General features: G+C 38.2%; 1 protein-coding gene across 1 annotated transcript in view; it reads left to right on the top strand.

Annotated features, from left to right (window-relative positions):
- Positions 1-26,536, top strand: part of LOC110472633 (uncharacterized) — a 272,197-nt gene that overhangs the window by 203,350 nt on the left and 42,311 nt on the right. The window contains exons 16-19 of the mRNA XM_085571476.1: positions 14,178-14,399; positions 16,221-16,473; positions 19,929-20,092; positions 25,210-25,369. Of these exons, the coding sequence (XP_085427602.1) occupies positions 14,178-14,399; positions 16,221-16,473; positions 19,929-20,092; positions 25,210-25,369 (799 nt within the window). The remainder of the gene's footprint in view (positions 1-14,177; positions 14,400-16,220; positions 16,474-19,928; positions 20,093-25,209; positions 25,370-26,536) is intronic.

The raw sequence follows: 26,536 nt of genomic DNA, 5'->3' as shown, positions 1-26,536 counted from the left end.
TGCTAAAGGGCTAATCTCTGAAGCGCATCACTTAATCTACGTATGAAAAACCAGCCCCAAACAAATCACAATGAAATCAGGATTTCTTCAGTTTCTGGAATTATGGTTTAGAGAATTTGTCAATATGAAGTTCTCAGACGCTGTTTAATTTTGGGAATCCTGTGGATTTTTGTCCCAGACTACAAACAGCAGATGCAATACATGACCCATATGCCTTCTCTTTGTTTCCTTTTATTCCTTACTTCATGTAGGACAGAAACACCAACTGATGAAATAGCAGCAACAATGTTCCATTACATAAACTTAGATGAGCTTAATATACACAGTATAACAGTCTTGATCAAAGGATTTGCTGTCAGGCAGAGACTTGGCTAACAGGCAGATGATTGGAAACAGCTTTTTTTCCAGCCTGGATTGGGTGATAATAATGTGAAAAGAATGGAAGCTCTAAAAGGAATGCTCTTTCACTGCCTATGTTAGAGCAAGCATGAAAGCCTGTTGTAGGATGGTAGAGGCTGTCTCTTTCTGAGGCTAGGCCATTGCTGGGGAAGCAGAGGCAGAGAGGATCCTGGCTCACTGAAAGGATATCCTAAGTCAAAGCAGTGCACAGGAGTGGCAAGGATATGTAGAAAGGCTGATACATTTAGGTTTTCTAAAGCCTGTAGGTTTTTAAACTACTGTATGCCCCAGAAAAGATGCATCATTGACATAGAGCCACCACAAAGCTGCAGTTCGGTAGTCTGAGAGGTTAGACCTGACCTGGAGAGAGGGTAAGGCAGCTGGGCTGCATGCATCTTATTTTTCTGGAGGCCTAACACCCTTGGCCAGAGAGTATGCTGAGAGAGGCCAAGGAAAGTAATGTTAATTTTCTCTCCTAGAAATGCGGCACAAGATCACTGAGACAAAGAAAGTACGCCAGGGGTAATTTGACAATTGACACATCAAGGCTTAGAGGCTATATTAAAAGAACTATTAGACATGTCAATTAATTTTCCTTTGCCTCATTAATGAGCATCTGAGCTATGCATCTTCTATTTGAAGCAGCAAGTAATCATTTTTCTGGGTTCCTTCATGCTACGACAAGTCACAGCCCTCTCGAGACACACATGAGACAGGGCATAATAGAGTATGATTATTGTTCCTAATTTCATGAGTGACTCTAAACTTTCAAATTGAAGGGAAATTTAATATTTATTTTGAATGTTAAATGATGCCTCTTAAAAAAAAAGAAACCTATGCAATTCAATGTTTTTCAAAGGACCAACTTGTTCCATACTTTTAATTTGATTCTTTAGTAGTAACTGAGTTTATCCATTAACTCCAGTCCCAGATTCCAATGAAAGCTGCAAAAGAAAAAAGGGGGGGGGAAAAACCCCAACAACCCATGCCCCAAAACCAAAGCCAGAGCACACACTTTCTTTTGCTATGGGAACTATGAAGTTGCTGACAACCTTCATTAAATGCCACAGCCAACTTCTGACATGCTCAGCAGTGAGTCTCATGACCCACAAACAGAAAGCCAATCTAAATCGTGGAGTGGTTGTATTTGTCTTTTGTGTCTAGAAACCCACTGCTGGAATTTGCTGAGTGCTTCTAAAAATGCAGCAGAAGGTTCACTGTCAAAAAGCATTGTCTTTGTAAATTTCACCTTCAAACCTTGAGCACAGCAAGCAAAAACTATTTAACAAGCACACAAAAAAACCCATGCAACCCAAGAACTAAACCATGAAAACCTTCTGTGTCTCTCTTTTTTGTGATGATTTGAAGTCTTTAAGCTGAAAGAATAACATCAAATATGACTTGAATCAATATGCCTTCAGGTTAAAACAGAAGCAAAATAAAAAAAATAGTAAAGTGTTTTAAACAAGTGTTAAGGCCACACAACTAAAACATCCCTATCATGATACTAGATTTAAAAATTAAAATTTTAATGTAAATATAAGTTCTGATGCATTGTGGATCATGTAAGTTTTAGGTTGATCCTTGAGGAAATAAAGGTTATTAATGCTACATACTAAGCATGAAAAAGAGACTATGAAATGCAGAGAGCAAGAGAACATTACTGACTGAAGAAGGTGTTTTGAGACTAGTCTGTATCCTGTAGCCACAGTGCTCTTTATAGTTCTAGCTTTAGTTTTAGCTTGTCTCATTAGTTTAGTTTTTTAGCTAGTTAGCTTTTTGCTGCTTTAGTTTTTTTCTAGTCTTATTTTAGCTGCATTTCATCAGCTACATTCTTTTGGTATCTTTGGAATTCTCACTCTGACTACCCCCTGACTTCTTGCTGCTTTTGCATCCAAAAATAATTTGCTTCCAAATTTATGGGAATTGATAGGAAGGTGAGCAAGCTACTCTGCTGAACAAAATTAAGGCTGTAAAAATGCATGTGGTTATTATGCAATGCTTTGCAATTAAATAAAAAGCTTTAAATACGAAGGAAGGAGGAATAAGGAGCCTGCATCAAACATCCTATCAAGAGCTGTAGGAGTGAGAAAGAGCATCAGACCCATAGCACTGGTGGTCTGTCACCCTGAGTTTTGACAAGGGTAGGTTTATCCATCTGAGAAAGATATGACAAATTTGTAGGTGCCTCTATTTGAATGACTTATGAATCACATGGAGTCAAAGGAGCACAGTCTACTACAAGCCAGTGTAGTCCTGTCTGAAATCAGATCAGTAGTGGGAAACCATATGGGTCAAATATAAGGGGATTTTGTCCTTTAGGGTTGTGATTGTGATTGTCTCTAGCATAGGTAGAAAATTAATAAGCATTAAGTATGTTGGGAAACTGATTTCCTCCCAGTTCTTTCCCCAATAACCCAGCCTTTCAGCAGAGGAAACTAAAGCCTAAATTCAGAATCACCTCTGTGGTGACTCCTGAAGGTTTATTTAAATGTTTCTTGTGTTTGTTGCCTGGATGAACCTGGCTCTTCAAAAAACTGCACTATGTCTTTCAGGTATTTGGAGTTCTTGGATGAAAAATCTAAGGGTTCCAAGAAAAAGCAGAATCATATTTTTGTAAAAATTTAAAAATAATATTTTCCATGAGTTAAAAAAACAGTAAATCTTTCAACAAAGAGTATTATTTACAAATATCCTTTCAGGCAAATATACACAGGGGGAGAAACAGCCCAAACCAAACAAACAGAGAAGTTAATTTGCATGGTAAGTTCAATACCTGCCAACTGTTGTTTATCACAGATAGTAAAATAAAAAACCTTTTGTTCTGCCCAAATGCATTATTATTCTGTTTTGGAAGCTTTTGTCTAATGCCTCCTGAACATGGAGTTTATTTCTTAGCCAGTTATTTTAGCAGACAAGGTAGATGCAGTAAGGCTGTCTGTCAGTCTTCTCTAGTAACTTCTGGACCTGTTGGCCCAGAGGGGTAAAAGGGAAGTACCTCAGTTGCTGCCTCCACAGAGAGAAACATTCAGTCCCAGGCTACTAGAAAGTTGGCTCCCTTATTTTATGAATGATTCTCAGAATTGAGTGTCTTTTAGAAGATTTCTTTTTAGAAATTGTGCATAGGGGGCGATAAGTGTTGTGGTACTTCTTTGTATTTGAGCTGAAGGAACAAGATTAGTGACATCTCTAAAGTGTATGCCCCTTCTTTACTCTTGAGCTAATCTTCTGTTTTCAGGTGTCAGGTCCAAAATATTCCAGTGCCCATGAAATATTTATTTTCTTTTATAAATGCTCATTTTGTATATGTTATATGCTATTTTTCAGTCTGATGAAATTGCAATTAACTAGGAGCCATAGAAAAACCTCTTTGAAACTGCAAAGATCCACAGGGATGTTGGTTAGGTATCAATTTTTGCAAGTTAGATTTTATTCTTAAAGGAATGTGCCTTTTCTACATCTTAATTTTCTGCTCTCTAGTTAGATAAAGCTTTTTCTGGTGGTGCTGATATCTTAGCCCAGCACACTAAGCTATTGCTCTTTCCTCTGTCCATAGATGCACAAATGTATCTGGTTTTTTTCTGGGATGTTTTTTTGTAGGCCTAGTGTTCTTTCAGTACCTCAGCATACTTTGCTTACCTCTCTGCATCTTGTTATTATTCTTTGATATTGTTGTTTCTCATGGTGACACTGTTTTGTGTTTTGGCATAAGCTGGAGTCACTTAGTCACATCTGGGATAGGAGTTCTGAATATGTCTGAGAGGAAATCCGCCAAAGGAAAACATAGACCTAAAACACATTTTTATCTAAAGCACACATAAAAATCATAATGAGCTTATTATATTGCATTTTCATTATTGAAAAACAACATTTCTAACTGGAAAAGGATGGCATCTGCCTCATTTGAGCTTGATTTTTTTTTTCTTTTTCTTTTAGAGATGTGTATTACTATGGTCCTGTGCAGTAATTAGCAGAAAGTTTTAGGATTTCTTAGCATCAGGAAGAAAGCTTTGCTTCTCATAGCAAGTGTCCCCTTTGGGAAGGAAGTTTCAGATGAAGAACATTTCATTGGATCAATAGATGACACCAACAGAAAAGGAAGCTGGCATTTGTCTTGTCCTGTCTTACATGCAGCTATGGGCTATAGAGGAAAGTATATTATCTAGAGATTGCCTCTGATAAGGGGATATCCTTCAAACTCTCGGTGCAGCTAGCAATCATGCATTGATTTTTGAGAAACAAACTGTAGCAATTTTTAAGTCTCTGTTTTATCCTGTGGAACCAGAGGAATAAAGCTATGTCTTCACACTGAAGGCAAATTTGTGACATTTCTTTCCAAGGGCAGCCAGGCAGCCTATTATAACACTACCTGAACACCTTAAACACAACTATAGTATCCCTCGTGTCATGCAGTATAACAAGTGGGAAGGAGAGCACTGCACAAGGAATTATACAGTTTTCCTTCTTTCTTTCTTTCTTTCTTTCTTTCTTTCTTTCTTTCTTTCTTTCTTTCTTTCTTTCTTTCTTTCTTTCTTTCTTTCTTTCTTTCTTTCTTTCTTTCTTTCTTTCTTTCTTTCTTTCTTTCTTTCTTTCTTTTTCTTCTTTCCTCTTTCTCCCTCTTTCTCTTCTTCCTTCCTTCCTTCCTTCCTTCCTTCCTTCCTTCCTTCCTTCCTTCCTTCCTTCCTTCCTTCCTTCCTTCCTTCCTTCCTTCCTTCCTTCCTTCCTTCCTTCCTTCCTTCCTTCCTTCCTTCCTTCCTTCCTTCCTTCCTTTTTCTTTTCTTTCTTTTCTTCTTTTGATTTCTCTATTTTTTTCTTAAAGGCAGAAGACCTGATTTCTGTAAACAACCCCCTAAAGGTACTCCCCCACCAATAGCAGCCCACTGTAAAATGGATAAGGTTCTCATTATGTATCCTCCATGTCTTGATCATAATTTCTTATCATGGTTGACATTCTGGTCCAGTTATATCAGGTACATTCTGTGTAAGTCCTTTAGAAGACCGGGATAAAACCCTGCTGAATGCAGGATCATTTTGCCTTGGGCAGAGAGTTAGTCAAAGTGCACATAGTTCAAGGTGGATTTCTAGTCAGATTCTGCAGTACTGGGACATTCTGAAAGAAGTATTTTTGAATTGAACATAGCTCAGAAGGAATTAAATTAGTTCTTTAATGCTTGGTTTTTCTCCAGAGCCATCAACACAAATTACTTTCTAAAATAGGCAGCAAATATAATAACACAGCATTAAACTGAAAAGAAAAATTTAATACTGTTATTACGTGATGCATTTTGTTTCACTAAATTGTATGGATAATTTCCACCATAATTTCAGTGGTGTTTACAAAGATCTTTTAAAAATATTTCAGTTTAGCATTTCCTATAACTGTGTTTTTCTTAATGTAATTGAATTTAAGATATGTGTACAGTATCTCAGTTTTCTGAGATAACTGTTTAATAGTGGTTTTTTCATGAGATAACTGGTAAATGGTGTTTTAAATATAATAGTGTCCTAAAGTATTCTGCACATGCATGTAAGTCCTTTCTTTTTTAAGGCTCTTAAAGATTTAATTAAGCTGGCCTAACACAAATTTACTTATTTGAGAAAACATGTTGTATTAAAGCAAAAACAAATTGTAATATGCAGTGTAGTAGCATCAGTCATCTGCTCAAACCTGAGATTGTTCTCTTTCATCAAACTGTGAAGAGTTCTTCCAAAATTGTAATGGCTATATTTAGAAAATGTATGCTTTGTAAATATTCTAAACATTTTTTGTGAGATTTCTTTTTTAATGTATTACAATTTGTTGTAGTTTCATGAATTGCCTTCTCTGGCCGTGTTTAAATCTACAGGGATTTATTTTTAACTGTATTCTAATTGGTGTTACATGGGTCATGACATACTTCATTCTCTTCATGGAGGCTATTCCTGTTTGTGGACACTTCTGTTTGTGGACACGTTGCTGCACAAAATAATAAAAATCAAAAAGCTTTACTTGATAGAGAGTAAAAAAAAATTCCAATGTCAAGATTTCTCTAAATACATTCTCCATTGTTCATACACACCACCCGCCATTTTTTTTTCTGCCTAGTTCTTCCTTGTAAATTTGCTATGAAAAAGAAAAGGTCATTTTTGTCAGGTCAATGCAGAAGATTCCAGAGATCTGACTGGAATAACACTAATTGTGTTTTAGAAGCATTTTTATACACAAGCTTACACCTATAAATGAACTTCTTTTTCTTTATCTTTACACCTACCTATTCCTACAGCTCATAAATATTATAAACCTGCACAAGAACTGAATGGTGCATTTGGTTTAACAACTGACATCCTAACTCCAGCACTTACACATACATACAATTGAATTGTGGCAAGGGAAGCAAGGCATGCAGGAATTCAATTTTTGTTTCATCCTGTTGCTGTGAACACCAGACAGAAGTGAAAGGGCTTTGACTTCTGGCTAGTCTGTGTTTGTGTAAGCTGAAGTTTCATTGCTGTGTGGCCAGACCTTCAGAGAGAAATGGAGGTGTGCTGTGTCCTCTGCTGGCTCTGCCCACAGCAGCCACCAGTCTGTCGATTCTCACTGAAGAAAGGTGGCTCTTTGTCTCCAGCTGTACAGACCCATGCTCCTAGTGTAATGCTGCTGATAATTAAGTACAGGATGGAAAAGATCAAAGCTGTGCCTTTCCCTCCTCCCCCCCGCCCCCGCCCCCATTTTTTTTTTTAAATCCACTCCACAAAGCTGTTTTTTTGTTTCGGGGTTTCATCTCTCTCTGTTACAATGTTTTTTGGTAGTCTCACCTGTTTGCTTGGTGGAGTTTCAGCTGGTGCTGGATTGCCATTTTAATTTGGCAACTTCAGAGTCTTGTTTCCCAATGGCCTGCCAGCTAAATTGGTGTGTTACAGATGAATGCACGGCTCACAGATGGTGTTTGAGTGTTTAGTGGCTCTCAGAAGTAGATATGTATTTGGTCAGGAGGAAGATTGCATTTTTTTCTCCAGACAGAGCAAATGTCCTTGGGGAGGTTTTCTGTGTCAAGGTAGAAAACATTTCTACACATCAGGTACAGGGGACTCTCCTAGCTTAGGCACAAGTACTGCCTACAAATAGATATTTATTTATTTTCTTCTGGATAGGGTACAATGCTCCTATTAGCATAAACAAGAAGTCTTAAATCTTGACTCTTCTGAATGTCTATAGATGTTTTAAGTCCAGCATTTCACTTCCTGTAGTTTTTAATTTCTTGTTTAACTGAGATAAGCTTGAATGTGACCCTCTAAATATCTCTGGGTCCTAAATGCTGTTTTATTGCTCATGCACAGATTGAGCATTCAGCATTACTTACTGGGTGAAGAGCTTTACAGATAATGCTGGTTTTTTTGAGAGTTATACTTCCTCTGACATCTTGCATCCTCCCCTGTGTGGTTTGTGCCTTTTTCTCATTCATTCATTGTCATCTTATTTACTTAAAGCAGTCAGAGGGCAATAAGTAGGGGAGGAGTTACATGCCTTTTGCTTCTTGACTGGCCTAGTCATGTCATGAGGATGAATAACAGAGGCTGTCTACTGCCTTTTGTTCCTTTCTAGAATGAAATAAAAACCAGAGCTGCTTAAAAGTTCTGAAAGCTGCACTCGATTTCTTCACTTCATGTTTGTACCCATCCAGAGCTGGAAGCAGCCAGACTGGAATATTTTAACAAAGTCTGTTCTTGTAAGATTTCCAGACTGTTTTGCCAAGCCACTAAGCTCTTGAAAATGCAGTTAAGCATGAAATAGGCAAAGTTTTAGTTGCTTACCTAAACTGCAGCCATGATGATAATAATTTGGGTTTTTTGTCATTTTTGCTTTGTCACTGTCAGATGCTGCTCAAAGCTGAAATGCTCAAAGCTTTGCCAGCTCTCTACAAGGAGTCACACTGTCCTCCAGCACTATTGACACTCTGCTTAAATTTTGTGATTCTTTCTTTGTCCAGTGCTTTCTTGTCCAGCTGGGTAAGAAATCTCTTCTTGTGAATGCCTCAGTTAATTCCCTTAGGAAATTCTTAGTTAGCTAAAATCAGGAGATGTGCTCCTCAGCCTAACACTGTTGGGTAAAGGGACTGCTGAGGACATGAATCTGCTGCTCTTTGCCAATTTTCTGTTGTCATAAACTCTTTTATAGTGAAAGCTGGCTGTCCACCATCTTCAGGCTAGCACAGTTATATCCAGAGGAATATGAATCTGTCAGCACTTTCTTCCCTTCCTCTTTGAATATTTTTTGGCCCAGTGACCCAGAGTGTCCCCCGCCCAGTATAGAAGAGCATAGTGGTTCCTCCAAGGTTACAGCTGTGCCAGCACAACCCCATGAGTGTGTTGTGGGAAAAGTTCAGCTGCTGTGTTTGTTCTGGCTCTTGGCTATGCATGTAATGCAAACACACCTAAGATGTAGCTGATTCAGAGTTTACTGCTTGCTGGCTGTCTCCCATGAGCTGGCACAGCCTGGACCTTGGAAGAAGAGCAGCCACCATCAGCCTCCTCCTCCCCAGCTTGGTGGGGCAGCATCGGTGTTTACAGGTGCAGTCACGTACCCGTGTCATATTCTTTGCAAGAAATGAAAACAATTATTGCAGTTATTGGATTACTCTTTTTTCCTGTTTTACACAAATGTTTAATTCCTAAAAGCTCTGCTTTTGGATTTTGCTTCTGGCAGTTTCTTTTTCCCACCAGAGCTGCACCTGAAAAATAAATGTGCCATGATTTCCAGCATTTTTTCTATATCATGACTTTGGGTTTTTCAGTAAGCAGTAGGTCAAATCCTCCTATGGGCATTTGTATGTTGAGGAACTACCTAATGTCCCCTCAGGTCTTCTGTCACCTCTCTCACAGCAGATAGCCCCTAGGTAGCCCTTGTAATTGTTTGTGATACCTGCTTTCTTGGTTGCTTGCAAACTGAAGAATATGAAGCATAGGTATGTCCTGGAAAAAGCTAGGAAAAAACAATGCCTCCATCCTTGGCAAATGCTCTCCCTGGTTATATTCACTTTGCATACAAATAAACAAAAAAGTAATATTTTATTAGGAATCCAGTGGATAGAATAATGGACTGTAACTCAGCAGAGCTCGGTTCGCAGCTCTGCCGTTGGCTTATTGGGCAAAGTCATTTGTGTCATCACCATACGGCCTGGGATAAAGACAATTTCTTTGTAATGCAGTACGAGCTTTGAAAAGGAAGAATATTATGCAGAAGGAATAATAATAAAATCCTTCTAACAATAATAAAATTATGTGTTTTATATATATGTTTACTGTGCACAGTAGAACGAACCATATTCTCTTCTGCCTCATGCTTCATCAGTGGTGATTTGAACTGGTTTCTATTTGAAGGGTTACACGTATTAGTGTGCTAATTTTAGATGTGCCTTCAGATACAGGTGTGGTTTTGCCCCCAAAGTGATAACATTTCATTGTAGTAACACTGGGCAGCATTTCCTGCATCTTCATTTCTGGTGATAAGCCATAAAGGACTAAGTTTAAATACCTACCATTTAGGGTGGTGGTGGGGAGGGGTCTTTTTCATTTGTGAACTGGGTAAACGTGTTGCACTGACTCTTGGGCTGTAAGGACTGCGTATGATTCCCTGAAGGTAATTTGCATAAGCTAATTTGTATCTTCATTGGCTCTTTAAATCTTCTCTATCTGTATGGGTGACAAAGAAACATTTATTTTGCCTTATTTTATGCAATGTAAGTAATAGATACATTCAGGATAGATCCTGAATACCTCAGCTGCTGAGCACTAGTGTAACTCTGGAGTAAGCAGGGTTGCATCAGCTGAGGATCTACCCCGCCATCAGTTCTAAGTGCCAGCCTTGCAGTGCATTATACAAATGTTCACTGTAGTTTGTCAGCAACAAAGCTGTCACCCAACAGTACACACTGCCTTCTATCAGCCATTACTTTTGTGTCATCATCATCAAGTGCAGCTTAAGAGAATCTGTGCATCGTTTCTTTCCTTCTGAACAATTTCCATAGAAATAATTGACCTGCTTTTATGGTAATTCGGTCTCTGCTGTTTGTTACTGCAGCATTTCCCAAGGAAAAATGCAAAACTAATGCCCTAGAACAAAAACATTCAGCCAAATTACTTACCAGTAATCCAAGGAATCGTGGATAAATCCATTGCTCAAGTGGCTTCTCATTTGGAACTTTATATAGTTTTCACCCAAGGGTTAAGGTTTGGGTTTTCTGTGGGTGGAGGGGTTATTTTGTTTTTGAAAGGTAATACTCATGCTCTCTGCCCTACAGCAACTTTATATAAATCTCTTCTGAAGACTGTATCTGCCATCACTGTCACTCCACCCCCAAGCTGTTACTACTAACACCAACTAAAATATTTAAAGGGACTGTTTCCACTTGTTTGGTACATTTCATTTCATGTTTCTGCCTCTTCCTTTCTTCATTTTTCAAAAGAGTCAATAAGAGAGGTCATTTAAGCCTAGTGTTTTGAAGTGGCAACCAGTAAACAGCCTTGCAGCATGATTAATGAGTATGCAGGAACAGTTTCCTGAAACTCACAAGTAAGCTGGGGCCAACTGAATTTGTTTTAAAGTAAATGAAGATATTCCAGTTGTGGGCTGGGACTTTCACTGAGTCACTGTGTAGGCTACATTTTCCACCAGTTTCTACCACTGGCTGATGGTGCTCATGTCAAGGTATAACCTTGGGAAGTATAACCTAGCACAGAAGTGATATTCAGAATCAGGACTTCCAGCAAGATAAACAAATAAGTGCTTAATTTCCATTTAAGAGTAGGAAATTATGATCAAGGCATTTGATGAAAATAATGATGTCTTAAAAAGATAATTGCTGTTGCAAAAATAAAAACAAATGTAATTTGATTCTACCCAATAGGCCTATTTTTCTTGATTTCTTTGACTTCTAACACGCTTGGGTTTCTGAGGACTTTCTGGGCTGCTATTGCTTTTTTCAGAGGAAAGGTGCAGCTAAGGAAAGACATCATAGATACCTGCTAGTTCAAGTGTCATCATTCTGTGGAAGGCTTTTGGGTTTGATAAGTGAGTACATTCTGAATTTCTCTACTTTCATTTATATGAAAGTAGAGAAATTTATATGAAATCCATTGAGCAGATGGATTCCCATGGCTGACAGAGCCAGCATCTCAGCAGGGATGACACAGCTCATAGGGGAGGACATCATCTCTCTTTTGACCTCCTGAAAGTTGGAGTAGTCTGTGGAGCAATGGAGTGATGGAAGCACATTGAGTATTTTTGTTTCTGCCTAAACCTTAGGGAAATTCCGTGACCACACTTGTGTGTGGTGTGCTCACACTGTGTATGGAAGCAGCTTGCACACAGTGAGTGACAGAGCTGAAGTGAGCGTGTTCATGGAGCTCCTATGAAAGTACTGATTCCACTGGAAGGTCTTGCTGCAAGTGAGCAAGCTCTTTACTTGCCTTCCCAACCAAGTGTTTTGGTCACCGAGGTTTTTCACTATTTCTAGTGCTCCAGGACTGCCATGAATGAAAGAAGATTGAGTATTTTCAGTGCTCTGAGCTGTGTGCTCCCCTTCTCCGTTTGTGTATTGGGTTGGAGGAAGGATTTATGTTATTGAAACGTTTTACATGTGGTCCATTGAATATTTTGTTCTGGTGTTGTTTATTTAGGGGTAGCTTCAATTAGTAAATTGAGACTAAATCACCTAGTAGTAGATGCTTCTTACATAAAATAAAATGTTGAGCTAAATCCAAATTTTTTTTGAAATATACATGGTTACTTGTGCTCTTGGCACAGAGTTGAAGATTGGCAGTAATCCCTGTAGGATGTGGATTTCTGACATGGGTGAGGCTGGATGGAACGTCTATGTAATTCGGCTTGTTTGATGAAGGATGAGATGAGTATTATGAGCTAAGAGTATTATTTTTTCTTTTTTTCTCTTTTTTTTTTTTTCTACAAATAAACTATTTTTTCTAAATAGAATACAGTGTGGTTAATCCTGCCCTATTAACTTTTCTCAAAGACTGAGTGCTTTAAGAGTAAATTTGATGGAAGCTATTAAGGATGACAAAAACTTCTTTATATGAAAGGAAGTGTAGTGCAATCTAGCTGCAGAGTTCAGAACATTTAGAATTCCATGGTTATTGTAGTATAATCCACAGTCAATTATATTTCTTATTTTACATTTTTCTTTGTCTCTTTCTCACACAAGCCTAGACTATGAATTCATAATGTTAATGAAATGTGTTGTGATGTTCCTGTAGGCTGCTGTGGGAAAATAATTACATGAGGAAGGTCATTTATGATGTGGCCCTTCTCTAAAGTAGGACTTTGTGACTGATTAGAACACAAGCAAAATGGACTACATAACTTGAGAAAAACCTTCAAAACCTCTGACAGATCAACCTACAGTCACTGCAAGAAACAGCTTTCTCAGCCCAACAGATCTTTCTGTAAGAAGTTTTAGCTATTTGTACTTGAGGCCTTTAGTGACTCAAACCCTATTTTTTGGTGCTGTGCCCCTGACAACTTCTCATCCTCTCCTTCTCCAACCATATAACTAAAGTCTGAGCCTTCTCATAGGCAAAGGGGCTGGCTGACAGCCTGCCATCTCCTCCACACGCGTCCTCCTCAACACTGAGGATCAGGAGTAACATGATGCCAAGGCTGGTCTCAAAATCCAGCCTTATGGCTGGCAAGTTTGGGGGATTTGTTTTTCCTTTTTATTCAAACCTAGACTAAATGCAGAAACCTTTTGAATTTCTTGTCTATAGCTATTCACAGTTCTCTTTGTGAGTGCTGGAGAAAGAAATATACACAGCTTCTTAAGAAATATGTGTAGACAGGAAAGTTCTTTAAAAGAGCACAAAACACAGTGCAAGTATGTCTTCTGCTTCTTCATAAGTCACATGCTACGCTTTAAAAAGGCAACATGTATTCTTCCACAAAAGGACCTTTATATTTCTGAACTTTCAGAAGCCTTAATCAATATAAATAACAGTTTGAGCATGATGACATCATATTCTGTCCCAGAATTGTGCATCTCAGCTGCTTAGTTATTTAAATCAGTGGAAATAAGCATAGCAGTTAGAAGCTTTAAAAGGTCAAAGAAGCTACTGTCTTTTCAGCTTTGAATCAGCTGAGAGACTTCAGTTTCTGGGAAACATGATGCCAAGGCTGCATCTTGGCATCTCATTTCCTCCCTACACCTCCTTTGAAGCACTACAGTAATTAGCTTAAAGGGAAAATCACACCACACTCAGTAGCAGAATCCTTTACAGTGAAGGTTCTATTATTTCTATGTTCTCTTTTACTTGAAAGTAAAAAGGAGTTTTAGGCCACATTGTCTCCTGAAATATGTTGACTGAACTGCTTTTACCCAAATGCCAAAAAGCTGTTCACAGGTTTTCAGTAAATACTTTTCAGTACAAATATGACAAGTTCTTTTATCATTTTCTCAGAAGGAAAGCAAGTCATAAAGTGTCCCTCAGAGAACAATTTGTGAGAAAAATTAAAATAAAAATTAAACCAAAAGGCTTTTAAAAACTTTGTTTTAAATGTGATTTGTTGTCCTTTTAAAAGTAGTGGCATGATTCCTGGGAGAAAGCCACCTCTCACCTAGACCACCATGGATAAAACTTTTTTTTTTTTTTTTTTTAATGTCAGATGCATTGTTTAATCAAAAGTTGTGACCAGAACCTGTGCCACATTATCTGTGCAGCAGGACTCTGCAACTGCTGCTTCTTATGTGCTTTTACGAATGACTCTTTGTTTTGTCTCCATATATTTCTAGCTGCCGCTCTGCTGCTGCTGAGGTGAAACTGTCCCGGCAGGTTGTGGAGCGTTTCCATTTCGTGGTGCACACGGCCTTTTCAGAGCTGGGAGTCACATGCTGGCGCTCCAGGGACTTCTGGCTGCTTGCACTGCTGGTAGTTTTGCTTTGGTTCCTGAGACTTTACCTGCATTATCTGAGCCAGTGGCTCTTCCTTTGGAGCATCTCAGTTCCTGTTGCAAAGTAAGTCCTGCTACCCTCTTTTCTCTGTAAGGATATTCCTCCAAATAGCTTGATTCAAAGCAGGTCCTTTGCACTATGAGGATAATTTAAGGCTAAAACTCATACTGAGAGCTCAACATGCAAGCTCTGTTAGAAGGCCCTGCAGAAACTAAGAGTGCAGAACAAGAACTGCATCCAAAGTCCAGTGATCTGATATGCAAATGTGCATATCAGGTGAAGATGTTAGTGATGTAAACTTTAAACCTAGAACATGTCGTGTCCATTTGTGTAACTGGTATCATGCCTACCTCTCTCTCATGTGAGATACTCAGCAGGATATGTATCTTCCAGAAGATTAATTTAGCAATTTGGATAAAGTATTTCAAAATGCCTAAGGAGTGCACAAAACTGAAGAAACATTTAAATCATATTTCATGCTACCAAAGTGATCTATGAGTAAAATACTTACAAGAATTTAACTTTGATATATCAGTTTTACAGTTTTACGCAATGAGTTGACATATTTTAACTGTATAATACATTGACTTTAGCACAGGAATTAGACCTTTCTGGAGTGTTACAGAAAAATCATTGCTTGTCATTACCTGGCATGAAAAAATCCAAAGATGGAGTACAAGTCCACTAGGTGATAAATACCTGACTCTATTCATGTTTCTGTGTGGTAGAGAAGAGTTTTACAGAGTAAAAAGCTTCCATCATGCTTAGGAAAGGAAATATTTCTCTGATAGAAATTTATTTTTTTCTTTTATTCACCTTAAAACATCACATAACCCTGAATCAGTCACTATGAGCCAGTGATATGTGACTCTCTGACCTATATCTGGTGTGGTAGTGGTATTGACTATTGGCTGAAATTTGAACAAGGTGTCTGAGCAGACTCTGGACAGTGTTGGGTATTGTTAAGGTGGTCTTCTAGATCTTAATGCAAAGCCAGCCATTTCTCACTTCTGGCCTTGTACAGCCCCTGTCAACTTAGCCAGCTGGCACTAAAACTTCTGGGAGGCCAAGCATCGAGAGTCTGTGAAAACAAAGGGAACTTAACAGAAGGAAGCAATGCATGAGAGAGTGGTGGTCATGTTCAAAGCCACTAGTCACAGCTGTCCCAGGCAGTCAGCTAGATAAAGGATAATGGTCTCAAGCCAAAATGCCCTGGATCAGCATCCCAGACAGTTACACAGTCTGTAACTGTGTGCCTGAAGAATGAGACTGAGCTGAGCACTCTTTAGTCTGACCAAATGTAGTGGTAGCACTCACAAGTGGGGAACAGAATGAGAATCAAACCACTTCACTTTTAGTTAGAAGCAGAATTTAAACCATTTCAATAGGACTGAAATTTTTGCCTCAAATTTCATCATCAGTGTAGTTCACAATGCTGTGCTGTTGCTCTCTCTTACAGTGCTAGCAAACTTGCTTATGGTATGATCTTTGCAAATCCCACCATCTCATGGTGGTGAGATGGACATTTCCAATCACTTTAGGTGTGCTAACAGCTATGTCTTTCATAGTACATTTTCTGCTTTGTGCCCAAAGGCACAGAGATGGGTGAGCTCCTGGGGCCTGTGCTCATGTTGGTGTTTCTAGGAGATCCCTAGAGCCTGGGTGTGTACCCAGTGAACTGAGAGTCAGAGAGGATCTGAGCATGCAGAGACAGGAGGAGGAGGATTTTTTCTTTTTTTTTCTGAGTAGCTTCATAGAGTTTTTGGTCAGAGTGCTGTGACCCAGATAGGGATGCAACTTTACAATGACACATGCAACATGACTCTACCTTCTTTCAATGACTTCAGGAGTGTAGACAAACACTCTCCTTTTGCTTGTTTACAGATTCCAGCTCTTCCCTCACACTGTGGAACTGTGCTACCAGAACTCCTTGCTGCACACCAGTGAAGAGTTGGCCATGGTTGTGGTGGGACCCCTAACCTTGAATGCAGGGCTGCTTCTCATGGTCCTGATCAGATGGGGCTGTCAGCAGCTCTTTGGCTCATTCCCTTCCTTTTTGTCAAAGTTCATCATAGCTATGGGACTATGGACAGTGCTAGACCCCTTGGCAGTGTTTGTAGTGGATTCATTCCTGGGGGTGAGTCACTTAAAATAACTTGGACATGATAATGACGTAGAAGTTTGTTTTATTCAGTGAATCACTGAAAGATATGAAAATCCACCCCTGGCAATGGAACATGAAAGTTAAAAAGAAATTAAATAATAATGTTATACATTACCTTTTTATTAACAAAATTCCCATCTAATGGAGTCACTGTGTTTCTGCATAAAATTAAGAGCACTGTACAAACCATATTTGGAGATAAGAAAGTAAATCCACTGCTGGAGTGATTGCATCTGCTTTGAAAAGAATTACTGCAATTTTGGATGTTAATGGGGATGGTTTAATGAGCAATCCTTATTATTAACGCTTCAGATTTTTCTAAGCATCGAAACAGACAAAATGAAAAAATTGAGGTTATCATGCACTTCTCTGACATGCAAGGTAGTTAATATAATTCACTGGCACACCTAGAAAGACTTGTGAGATTGAAAGACAGACATCTTTGAGGAGAGAGTTTCATCATATGTAAAAACAGAAGAGAAAAGTTCCCAGCTCTATCTGTGCCTGTGTATGGGCTGTGTAGCCCAACTGTTCTTGGGTGGCTGCAGACTTGTATAACATGTAAAACAATGCCCTGTATCCCAGAGCAAAAATTGCAAATTTGGGTCTCGCTGTGTATGTGGCAGAGGCTCCTTTCAATGGTTTCAGGATGCTGAGGTCTTTTCTGGGGTTGTGCTATTGCTCCTCTTCTGCCCTTGCTGGTCTTTCAAAGTCATCCGTATTTCTCTTGCTCACTCCAGATGAAGCACTAATTTACAGGTCTTGTTGTGGATCAGGTTTTCTCAGGTCTCTTGGTTCTTTGTCATCTAACCTGTGCTCTGCAGGTGATTTTTCACTCTTTACACAATGTTTTCAATTGCAGTGGTTTTGAAAATTAAAATTCATCTCTTCAAGAAATTTAATTGGAGCTCACTTGAGAGGGAATTGCAATACTTCAAGCATGTGGCAACACTCTCTAGTTTTCACTTGGTCAGCCTGCATTTATTTATTTATTTAAAAAATTTCATTATATAAAATATGCTCAGTATTGAATTTTAATTGTAATTATTTGGATTAAGATTTTTTTTTTTCCTAAAAGAAAAAGATGTATTTCCTCAATAACCAGTGTAGGAATACTGAAATGTTTAAATGGATTTTTTATCCCCTCTAATACTGGTGTATTAATAAAATCTGGAAGAGAGGATGAGGTCTGCCTTATCTTTCCCACACTTGCATTGAGAAAATCGTTGCCATTGACTTCAGTGGAATTGTGCTCAGTTCTACACAGACTGGATTACTTATCAATTTCAAATAGCACTTGGTCAGGGGGAAACGTGAGATACAAGTAAAATAACTTCATTTTTCATTAAAGTGTTAAAAATGCACACACTTCTCTCTACTTCATATTGAAAATTTGGCAGTCTTACCTACCAAGATTATCTTTGGTAGAAACTCATTTGTTCAAATATTACACAATATACTGTATGTATCCTTTCCAAAATGAAACTATATCTCTTACATGTGTTTTCATTATTGCATTTGTAATTTTTTTCCTTGGCATTCTTTCAGCAGCTATTTCAGATTTGCTTGCCAATCTATTTTAGATTTTAAAGCCTTTTTAAAATGCTGTGTTGTGGTAATATGAGTTATTTTAGTGCTAAAATGTATTTTAGTATTCAAAATGGCCTTAATACTTATGAAAGATGACAGATAGCCCTGGAGACAAAGTTTTCTGTATTTACTAACTAATGGTTTTTATTGTTAAGGAAAGGCTAGAAAGCAGTTGCATATTTTGGGGGGGTTTTCAAATCATAGTCCAAAATGCTGTGTCAAATGTGTTTTTTCAAATTGAATTTACTGTCAGCTTGTAGAAGGATGTTTCAGGGATAAGAAACATTCCCATGCAGTTCAAGTTCCTGTTCTGTCAGAGTTTTCCTGGGACCTCACACACTTTGTCTGGGACCTCACTCACTTTGTTTGTCTGTGGCTTCCAAAATGCAGAAAACAATAACACCTCCTTGGCCACATGGATGCGTGTCATTATGAAAAACACGAGTGACTGCAAAAGGCTCACATGACCACCACAAATGGTGGCATTTTAGGTACCTGAGAGAGATGCTGACAAAAGTTATTTAAGCTATTTAAAATGAAGACACCTTTCTTGGATCATGTCTTTGGGGACCACAGAAGGTATGCAGATTGAGAGAGTTTACCTTTGTTAGCAAAAAGTATAGACAAGTAAAGTTCTCTCACACCACATTTGCTTTGCCAGAGAGAATTCCTTGGATGAGAATTTTATTCCTATTTGCCATTCAGACTTTTGCCTCTCTGGAGGAATGTCAGGACGTGACTGCTGTGCAGAGGACTTTCCTCGGTAGACAGTTGCTTCAGTAAGAAAGCAGCGGCAGCAGCTAATTTATTTTTTTTTATTACTTTTTTTTTCCAAGAAGTGAAGATGGGATAAGGATATAGAAGAGAAGAGAAGCATTTAATTCTTTTTGTAATAAATATGTGACATGTCTTTATATATCATTACTGGTCTCCTGGGACCTTATTTCCATGACAGAAACTTAGCAGCATTGCAAATGGTGAAGAAAGAACAAAAATGTACTCAAGAATCATGGCTCTTCAATAGCTGGACTTGTAGTTGTCCTTCCTTTTCTAGGTCCATTCCTTTACTATGCACATAATTGCCAAGGTAGCCAGAAATGTGCAGGAAGTTTTGACAGTTCCTAAGGGTTAATCTAGGCAAGTTGCTCAGAAAGGTGCAGATTTCTTGAAGCCTAAAGGTCACAAATCCCATCTGAATGATGGACATTGGATGCTTTGGTGGTGCAGTTTCACATCCTTGCAAAATGTGTCAACATGATCTAATATAGGTATGGCTGTCACCGTGTGACTTTAAAGAGGCAAAAGTAGAGAGAAGAATTTATTTTAGTTCTAAGCAGTAGAAGACCCATGATATGTAGTTGAATTCTTCTAAATTGATCCAGCAGAGGGCAATAATATGTCAAGACAGTAGCTAGTTCTTAAGAACTAGATATGAGGGAAAAAAGAAAAAAAAAAAAAATAGATTTTTGGAAAATAAATAATTCAATATTATGCCTCCTTGGTCATTGCATAAAGGAAAATTTCAGTCTTCTGCCCCTGACACTTGTCCTGAAATACACTAAGAGATTTCACATCAAGCATTTTCACTGTAACATGTGTTTTGTTCAATAAGTCACCTCTACATGGTAGATTTTATTTGTACTAAAATAAGCCAGAAAATAGTTTATTTCACATCCTGTGCTTAATTTCAAATTCTGTCTAGCAGACTCTTAAGTTTGAGATTGTGTACCCCACAAATTACATTTAAATTCTTATTATACAGCGATTCATGTTCTTTTGTCTCTATAGTCTAATCAGGTATGACATTTTCTTATGTTGATTTTTTTTCTCCATGACAGAGATTTGGGAACAGTGTAGAGAAACCCATTGCTGATGCTGCAAAACTCTCCTGGGTGTTTCTAAGAGCAGGGGAGTCAGGAGTTCCTGGTGCCTTAATCACAGTGATGCTTTATACCATCCTGTTCATGATCTCATCAACAGTGTTGTACCTGTATCTTTTAAGGTATGTCTCTTAATCTTACTATTCCCTTACAAACTTAGGTTCATGCCTCTTCTCCTGTTAGATAAAAGAAGGTGACATCAGAAAAGACGTATCAGTGTCACACACCCAGAGACCAAAACTTCAGATAATCGAGGAGGGGTTTGCTCCTGCTTAACTTTTAATGCACTGGGATTGATGGGTACAGCAAGTCAGAGATGGAGTCATTTATTTCCTTAACAGGAACACAATTGATATAATGATTTTTCATAGATTCTAGAAGCCTCTGCTTCTTTGGCTTCAGGCAATTGTACCTATAAAAGGGCTTAAGCTGTAAATTGTTTGTACCTTTCATTTGGGTACTTTGGAAGATGCTGTCTTTAGCCTTAGAAGAAGGGGCTTGTGAGAAATAGGAAAAATTTCAGAAAGCTACATATGATATGAAGTGCAAAATCTCTGAATCTGCAGTGGCTTCCAGAGCCTTACAGCCTTTTGATGATACAGGATTTTTGACTTGTGACTGAGTCATTATGACAAGATTTAATCCAAATAATGTTTCCGTGACATTAGCTTATTTTCTAAACTCACTTCCTCATGACATTTGACCAACTACCTTTCTTGCCAGCTTTCTGTTAGACACCAGGAGCTGTGCAGGACAGGCGTGGAACACTGAAAGTTATTTAAATAGATTGTCAGATATATTGAATGAGTGTATTTTTTATAAGTGGGTTGTATATAATGCAGTAGGAGTGTTGTGCCGGCCCTCAATTCACCCAGTGATGAACATTGGCAAGCACCAATAAAAAGCCACATGCAAGGCCACGTCTAAGATGCAGGCAGGTGTAAGAACAGAAAATCTCAGCATACGCCCTCCACCTTACTGTATCATCCTTCAGTCCCCCTTCCACAAATTCTGTTGCAGCAGGAAGAAAAAGATAAATGGCAATCTAAATTTCTGCAAAGTATTTCAGAGCTCCTACGTTCCTGGGAGCTGTACACAACTCCAATGTACTGGCAGTCTAGTTAATTAGTTTTTGAGACGTTAATGCCTTCTTAATCATTGACTTAATAGTTTTGAATAGCTTCGTAAGTTTTAGCTGCTGTCGTTTATTACTCAGGAAAATTAATTTAAATTAAAACATTTGTAAGGCAGGTTTTTATGAGAATATTGCCAACATCTTCATTGTCTGGGGAACAGGTGCAAGATCATCAAAGGTATCTTTCCTTCTGGATCAATTTTCCCGTAATGTTTTCCAATAAAGGGGTGGGGGAGTAATGTTACTAGGGGGAAAAAAAGTTGTCTTAGAACAACACATTTTAAAAATGATTCATAGCAAAATACAAAAGCAAAGGGAAGATAACAAAATCTGTTACAGTGCATAAGGTCTTTGAAGTTCCTTGCTTGCGAAAGGAAATTTGAATACTGGAGTCTGTGCAGAGTAGTTATATAATGAGCTTCTGCATTTGTATCAAGTTTCTCTTCTTTGAACATCTACAGCCAACACTATGGGAAACTTGGACCTAGGTAGGACTTGAGCAGCACACTGTCAGCCTAATAATGATAGAATTAAAACCTTTTAAAATGCTTTTAAGGTCAACATCTCTGCATTTCATAACACTGTTTCCTGAATGTGGACATAACAGCATTTGTTTTCAAGAGAGAATGGTATTACTGCCAGGGTAGTAGCATCCCTTTGTGTGAATATTTCTCAGATGCCATATTGCAGATACATTGAAGTGGAATGTTGCTCAGCACAGAAAACATATATTTTTAAGTAAGCATCCATCACATTTTTCTCTTGGAAGGTAAACCAATATTAATATTGAGGGATACCTTCTATGCCTGAAGACTCCAATCCACAAGGGAGACTTTGGCTGTTGGGTAGAGGAGGAGGAGGTGCTGTTGGAATTACTCAACAGTTTGCCATTAAACTGAAGTGTTTTGATAGTGTGTAAAAGAAGGGATAAGAACACTGAATCCACAAGACCACCAAAGCAAGCAAGTTTTCTGTCACAGCTAGAAAACTTCATGGCAGTACTGGTGAACAACCAGGAAGATAATGAAATAATGGGCAGGGGTTAAGTAGCAGCAGGCATCTATTTGTGTCTTTATAAACAAATATACCTCAATAAATCTGATTTCTCGTGCTTGTCCTGGGAGTCTGTAGTACGACCAGCATGGAGAGATATTCTAATTACTTTTTGGAACAATGAAGAGGCACTGGTTGCAATTCCTTTAATTTGCCAGATATTAGAAACAGAAAGGAGTTTGTTGGTGAAATGTTTTCTGCACTGTGAGAAAATGCAGACCCATCTGAACGAAAACCGTCATGTGGAAAGCATCTGAATTTCCTGGTATAGAAACATTTTTCAGGGAAAAGCTTCAGAAATTTACATTTTTCGATGTTAATAGCAAAACTGGCTTTGTATTTTCAATGGTGGTTTTCCAAAAAAGGATGAGAAAGGCTCAAGCGAAGATGTAATAAATTGTTTTAAGTCACTAAAACTACCCTTTAATTTTTGGTTTGTTTAATTATTTGAGAAGCCCATTTTTTAATCAGTCTCTTGGTAGGAAATAATTTCAGTGTTTTCTGTTCTTTCTGAGAGGTAAATAAATGAACTTGTAGAATATTATACTGGTTCTCATATGTCTAGAAAACATAATCTGTTTTGCTCTTTTTATTGTATTAGCAATAAAAATAACTACTCTCATGCTTATAACAAGGTATGTTAAGGTATAAGAAGTGTTTTATTATTTTTCATGCCAAAGAAGAAATTAAAGCAGGTAGCAGGAGCAGGCTGAGTAGGTTTGATCAAAAGGAACAAAGCTGAAAGGCTTCATGATTCTTAATAAATTCAAAGTTAATTATATTGTTTATAACCATGTGCTTAAAATCTTTGTATAGAAAATGTTTATGGCAGCAAATAGACAGTAATTTAACTGCATTAAATTTTACTTAATTTGAAATAAGAATGTTGCATTAAGTGGGCTTAAATAAATGGCAAGGTCTTTCTCTTGTTTAGTAAGACAAGTGGCAAATAATTTAAACTGCTGACCTGGAATGTCAAACATAAATACCATGGAATAATATTGCTTCAACATGAACAGTAGGTCAGAAAGTCCACCAGCATAGTTGCTAGTTTTTCAATCAAGCACAAGATAATTCTAAATTATGAGTCAATTTTTCCAAAAATATATCTATTGTATTGAAAGAACATCTGATGTAGATTCAGAGATTAAGAGAAAAAAATTGATTTAAAGATACTCTGGAGTTTTGTAATTTATTACATAAAGGGTACTAGTTATTTATTAAAAAATAATCTCTTCTGTACCATGTTTTAAGCAACTTTAGTATCCTAGTCTGCTTTAGCACTGATTTGTATTTCACACTTTAGAGCATTTTCTATTATTTCTTGATAGCCAGTTTGTTTATATTCCCAGACTACCTACATCTTGATTAGATGCTCTTCCACCTGCTTTCCCCTTTTGATAAGAGAATCCCAAAATGACATCTTGGAAACTACAGCAAATTTAAGGCTGCAGCTTCAAAAAGGAATGTTTCAAAAAAGAAGGGTAGGGAAAAAAGTGCATAGAAAACCTTTGCAGCAAAGCCTGAGATATAAATTCCTAATCTGATGTTGACTCAGACTGCCAATTTTGGGATCAGAATAGCTACTTCATCACAGAAACTCTTGGATATGGTCCTTGACCCTGAGATACACATTCCCCTTTGAAGAGAGAGCTAAAGCTCCTCCTGAGATCAAGTTGAAAAATTGTTTGTTGGTGCATCTCCTTATTTCTGTTCCATGCTAAATCTCACATGTGGGCAAAATTGTACTGAGCAACTAATTGAGTGTGCTGCTCTGCACTTTCTCTGAGCACTGCACTTTCTGTGGTCACTGTAAGGTGTGATGTAGAGCTGCTGTAAATGTGAATTTCATTCTGGTTTAGCTGAGCAACCTTCTGCCTCTGCCAGGAATACACTGTTCACCACACAGAGGCCAACACAAGACCTAAGGATAAGGACCAGCCACAAGAGCTGTCACTGGTGCTGCTGTACATGAGAAGGGTGAGAATTCAGAGGGTCTAGGAGTTATGTCTGTGCTTCATCTCCCATGTGCCAAGAAATGAAGGACCTGGACAGCCCCACAGAAAGATGGATACAGTGCCACAACAATCACTTCTCATGATTACCCAGCCAATCTATGGGAAGGATGAAAATATTGAAATGGTACCAAGAAACCACTGAGTTGGAGTAAAGTATTATTAAAGTATTATCTTGGAAAAGGGTATAAAAGAAAAGACCTCAGTTCAATATCCAAAACTCAGATCCCAGATTTTCTGATTTCTATGTTCTGCATCTGTGTTTTTTGAATAGAAGTAGAATGAGAAAGAATTTAATTGAAGAGGATACATTTGAATCAAACAGCAGTGTTTTGATGTTTCCAAGTTCATTTTAGGCTAAAAATGTGACACCAGGCTTTCACAAAGCCCCGCAATATTTCTTGGTTTCACCTACATCAAGAAATGCCACACAGCAAGCCTTTCTTGTGGTAAAAAATTTTACTGCATAATGCTTAGTCAATTCCTTACCACAGAACAGAAATGTCATAGAAAAAAAAAAAGCCAACAAATGAAATGAGCTTTTGTAACATCAAGAAAAGTTTAGATTGTATAGGCTTCAGGCTTGGGGTTGAAAAAAAGGGTGAGTGGCTCCCTTCTATATGATGTGGTTTGCCCATTATTGAACCCTGGCACAGCAGGACTTCCATTCATGTCTAACCATGCTACTGGAACTAGTTACCCAGCCCAGTGCTAAGAACAGACATCTTCCTTCCTTTCTGAAGGGAAGGAAGATCAGGATCTTTTTGGGAAGTCAATATCTTTAAATAATCAAATTAAATTGCTTCTTACATTTATGTGATTTGATTCAGGTACTATTAATTCTCCAGAGGGCTGGGAAGGGCTGTACGTTGGACAACTTGTGGGAAAGAAGCTTCTTATTCATGGGCAGACACCATAGTCATGAAGGGAAAACCGAAACAGAGGTCTACACAAGAATTACTCTTTTTTTTTTTTTTTTTTTTTTCCATTAAGAGTCTTCTCAAAGATGAACCAAACATGTAATTTCTATCTTTAGGCTACATAGCGAAGGTTGGCTATTGGATGTATTTCAACGTATTCATGCTGAGGAAGGCACATTCTTTGTTCCCCTGGACTTGGAGATTTCCAGTCAGGAGCTGAGCTACATTGTGAAGAGGGCTGAGCAGTGGAGAGGAATCAATGGTGAAAGACGGATGGTGAGTGGTGAACAGTCTCCAAAAAGAGTCTGTGGTGCAAATTAATGCTTTGCATTTCTTAGTGTTATTCAAAAGAACATAGATATTAGAAAATTATTCTTAGGGTGCTTCACTGAATAGAGAAGCTAAGAAGCAGCATGTTCAGGGGAATTTTGTGACATTGCATGTGCATTGCCTGTACATCCTGAGGGGTTACAATCTGCTTAGTAACCAAAGGCTTAGAGGCATCACTGATGTCAAAAATTATCTGTGCCATCTGATGGTTCTTGACTGGCTCTTGGAGACTTCCTACTGGTTTAACTATCAGTATCATCCTAGATAATTTCTCATCCAGTTCAACAAACTGAGTATTTCCATGAACAAGTAAAATTAATTCCTTAAGAAGGCACAGGTGAGACTAGCCTGACCAGGGGGTGTGAGTTTGGTCAGTCAGATAGGAGAGCAACACTCTTCTCCCTGGCCCTTTTCCTCCAGGATTGCCCAGAAGAGTGGGCTAAGCTGGAAATCTGCAGGGAAAGGCATTCTGCTGTGTTTATCAAAATAATTCCTTTTTCTTTTCCATTAAGCCCCTTGCCTCTAGTCCCATATAAAGATTTTAATATGTGTTGTATAGGAGACACATTCTGTGCTTGCAAAGGATCCAGTGGAGGGGCATGTCATCCACACAGATAAGGCCTCTGGTCATAATTGCTTTCAGAGAATTGAAAATAGAAGAAGTAATGTGGTCAGTAGTCTCTCAGGGACATTGTTCTCCTTCCTTCCTTGCTTTCTAGCTTTGCATCAGTGTTATTCCCATAGGACTAATTTACAAACCAGCTTTTGGACAATTGGCAAAGTGCTCGTCACTTTGATCCATATATCTGTGAATGCCTCTGTGTACAATGCTTTGTTTGGTAACTCTTCTGCCTCAATGTAAAAAAGAACAGATTCCTGATAGGAAGGAAATTAGTCCTCTTAAGCATGTATGAGTTGTTTTGTTTTTCTTTTCTAACCCTGTGGAACAAGGAATTTAAGATTAGGGTATGCAGGTTTTTCAAATCTCTATAACTACCTCTGAAAGATCAGCAGTTTATATAAATATATAGCCTCGGTTGTCACTGTTATAAACATCTGCCACAGCTGTAATTATTATCCACATTTTTTTTCCCCCTGTGATGACAGTTTGGA

The sequence above is a fragment of the Lonchura striata genome, chromosome 2 (assembly GCF_050655825.1).
Source record: "Lonchura striata isolate lonStrDom1 chromosome 2, ASM5065582v1, whole genome shotgun sequence".
Taxonomy (NCBI): domain Eukaryota; kingdom Metazoa; phylum Chordata; class Aves; order Passeriformes; family Estrildidae; genus Lonchura; species Lonchura striata.
This window is presented reverse-complemented; position numbering and strand designations above follow the sequence as displayed.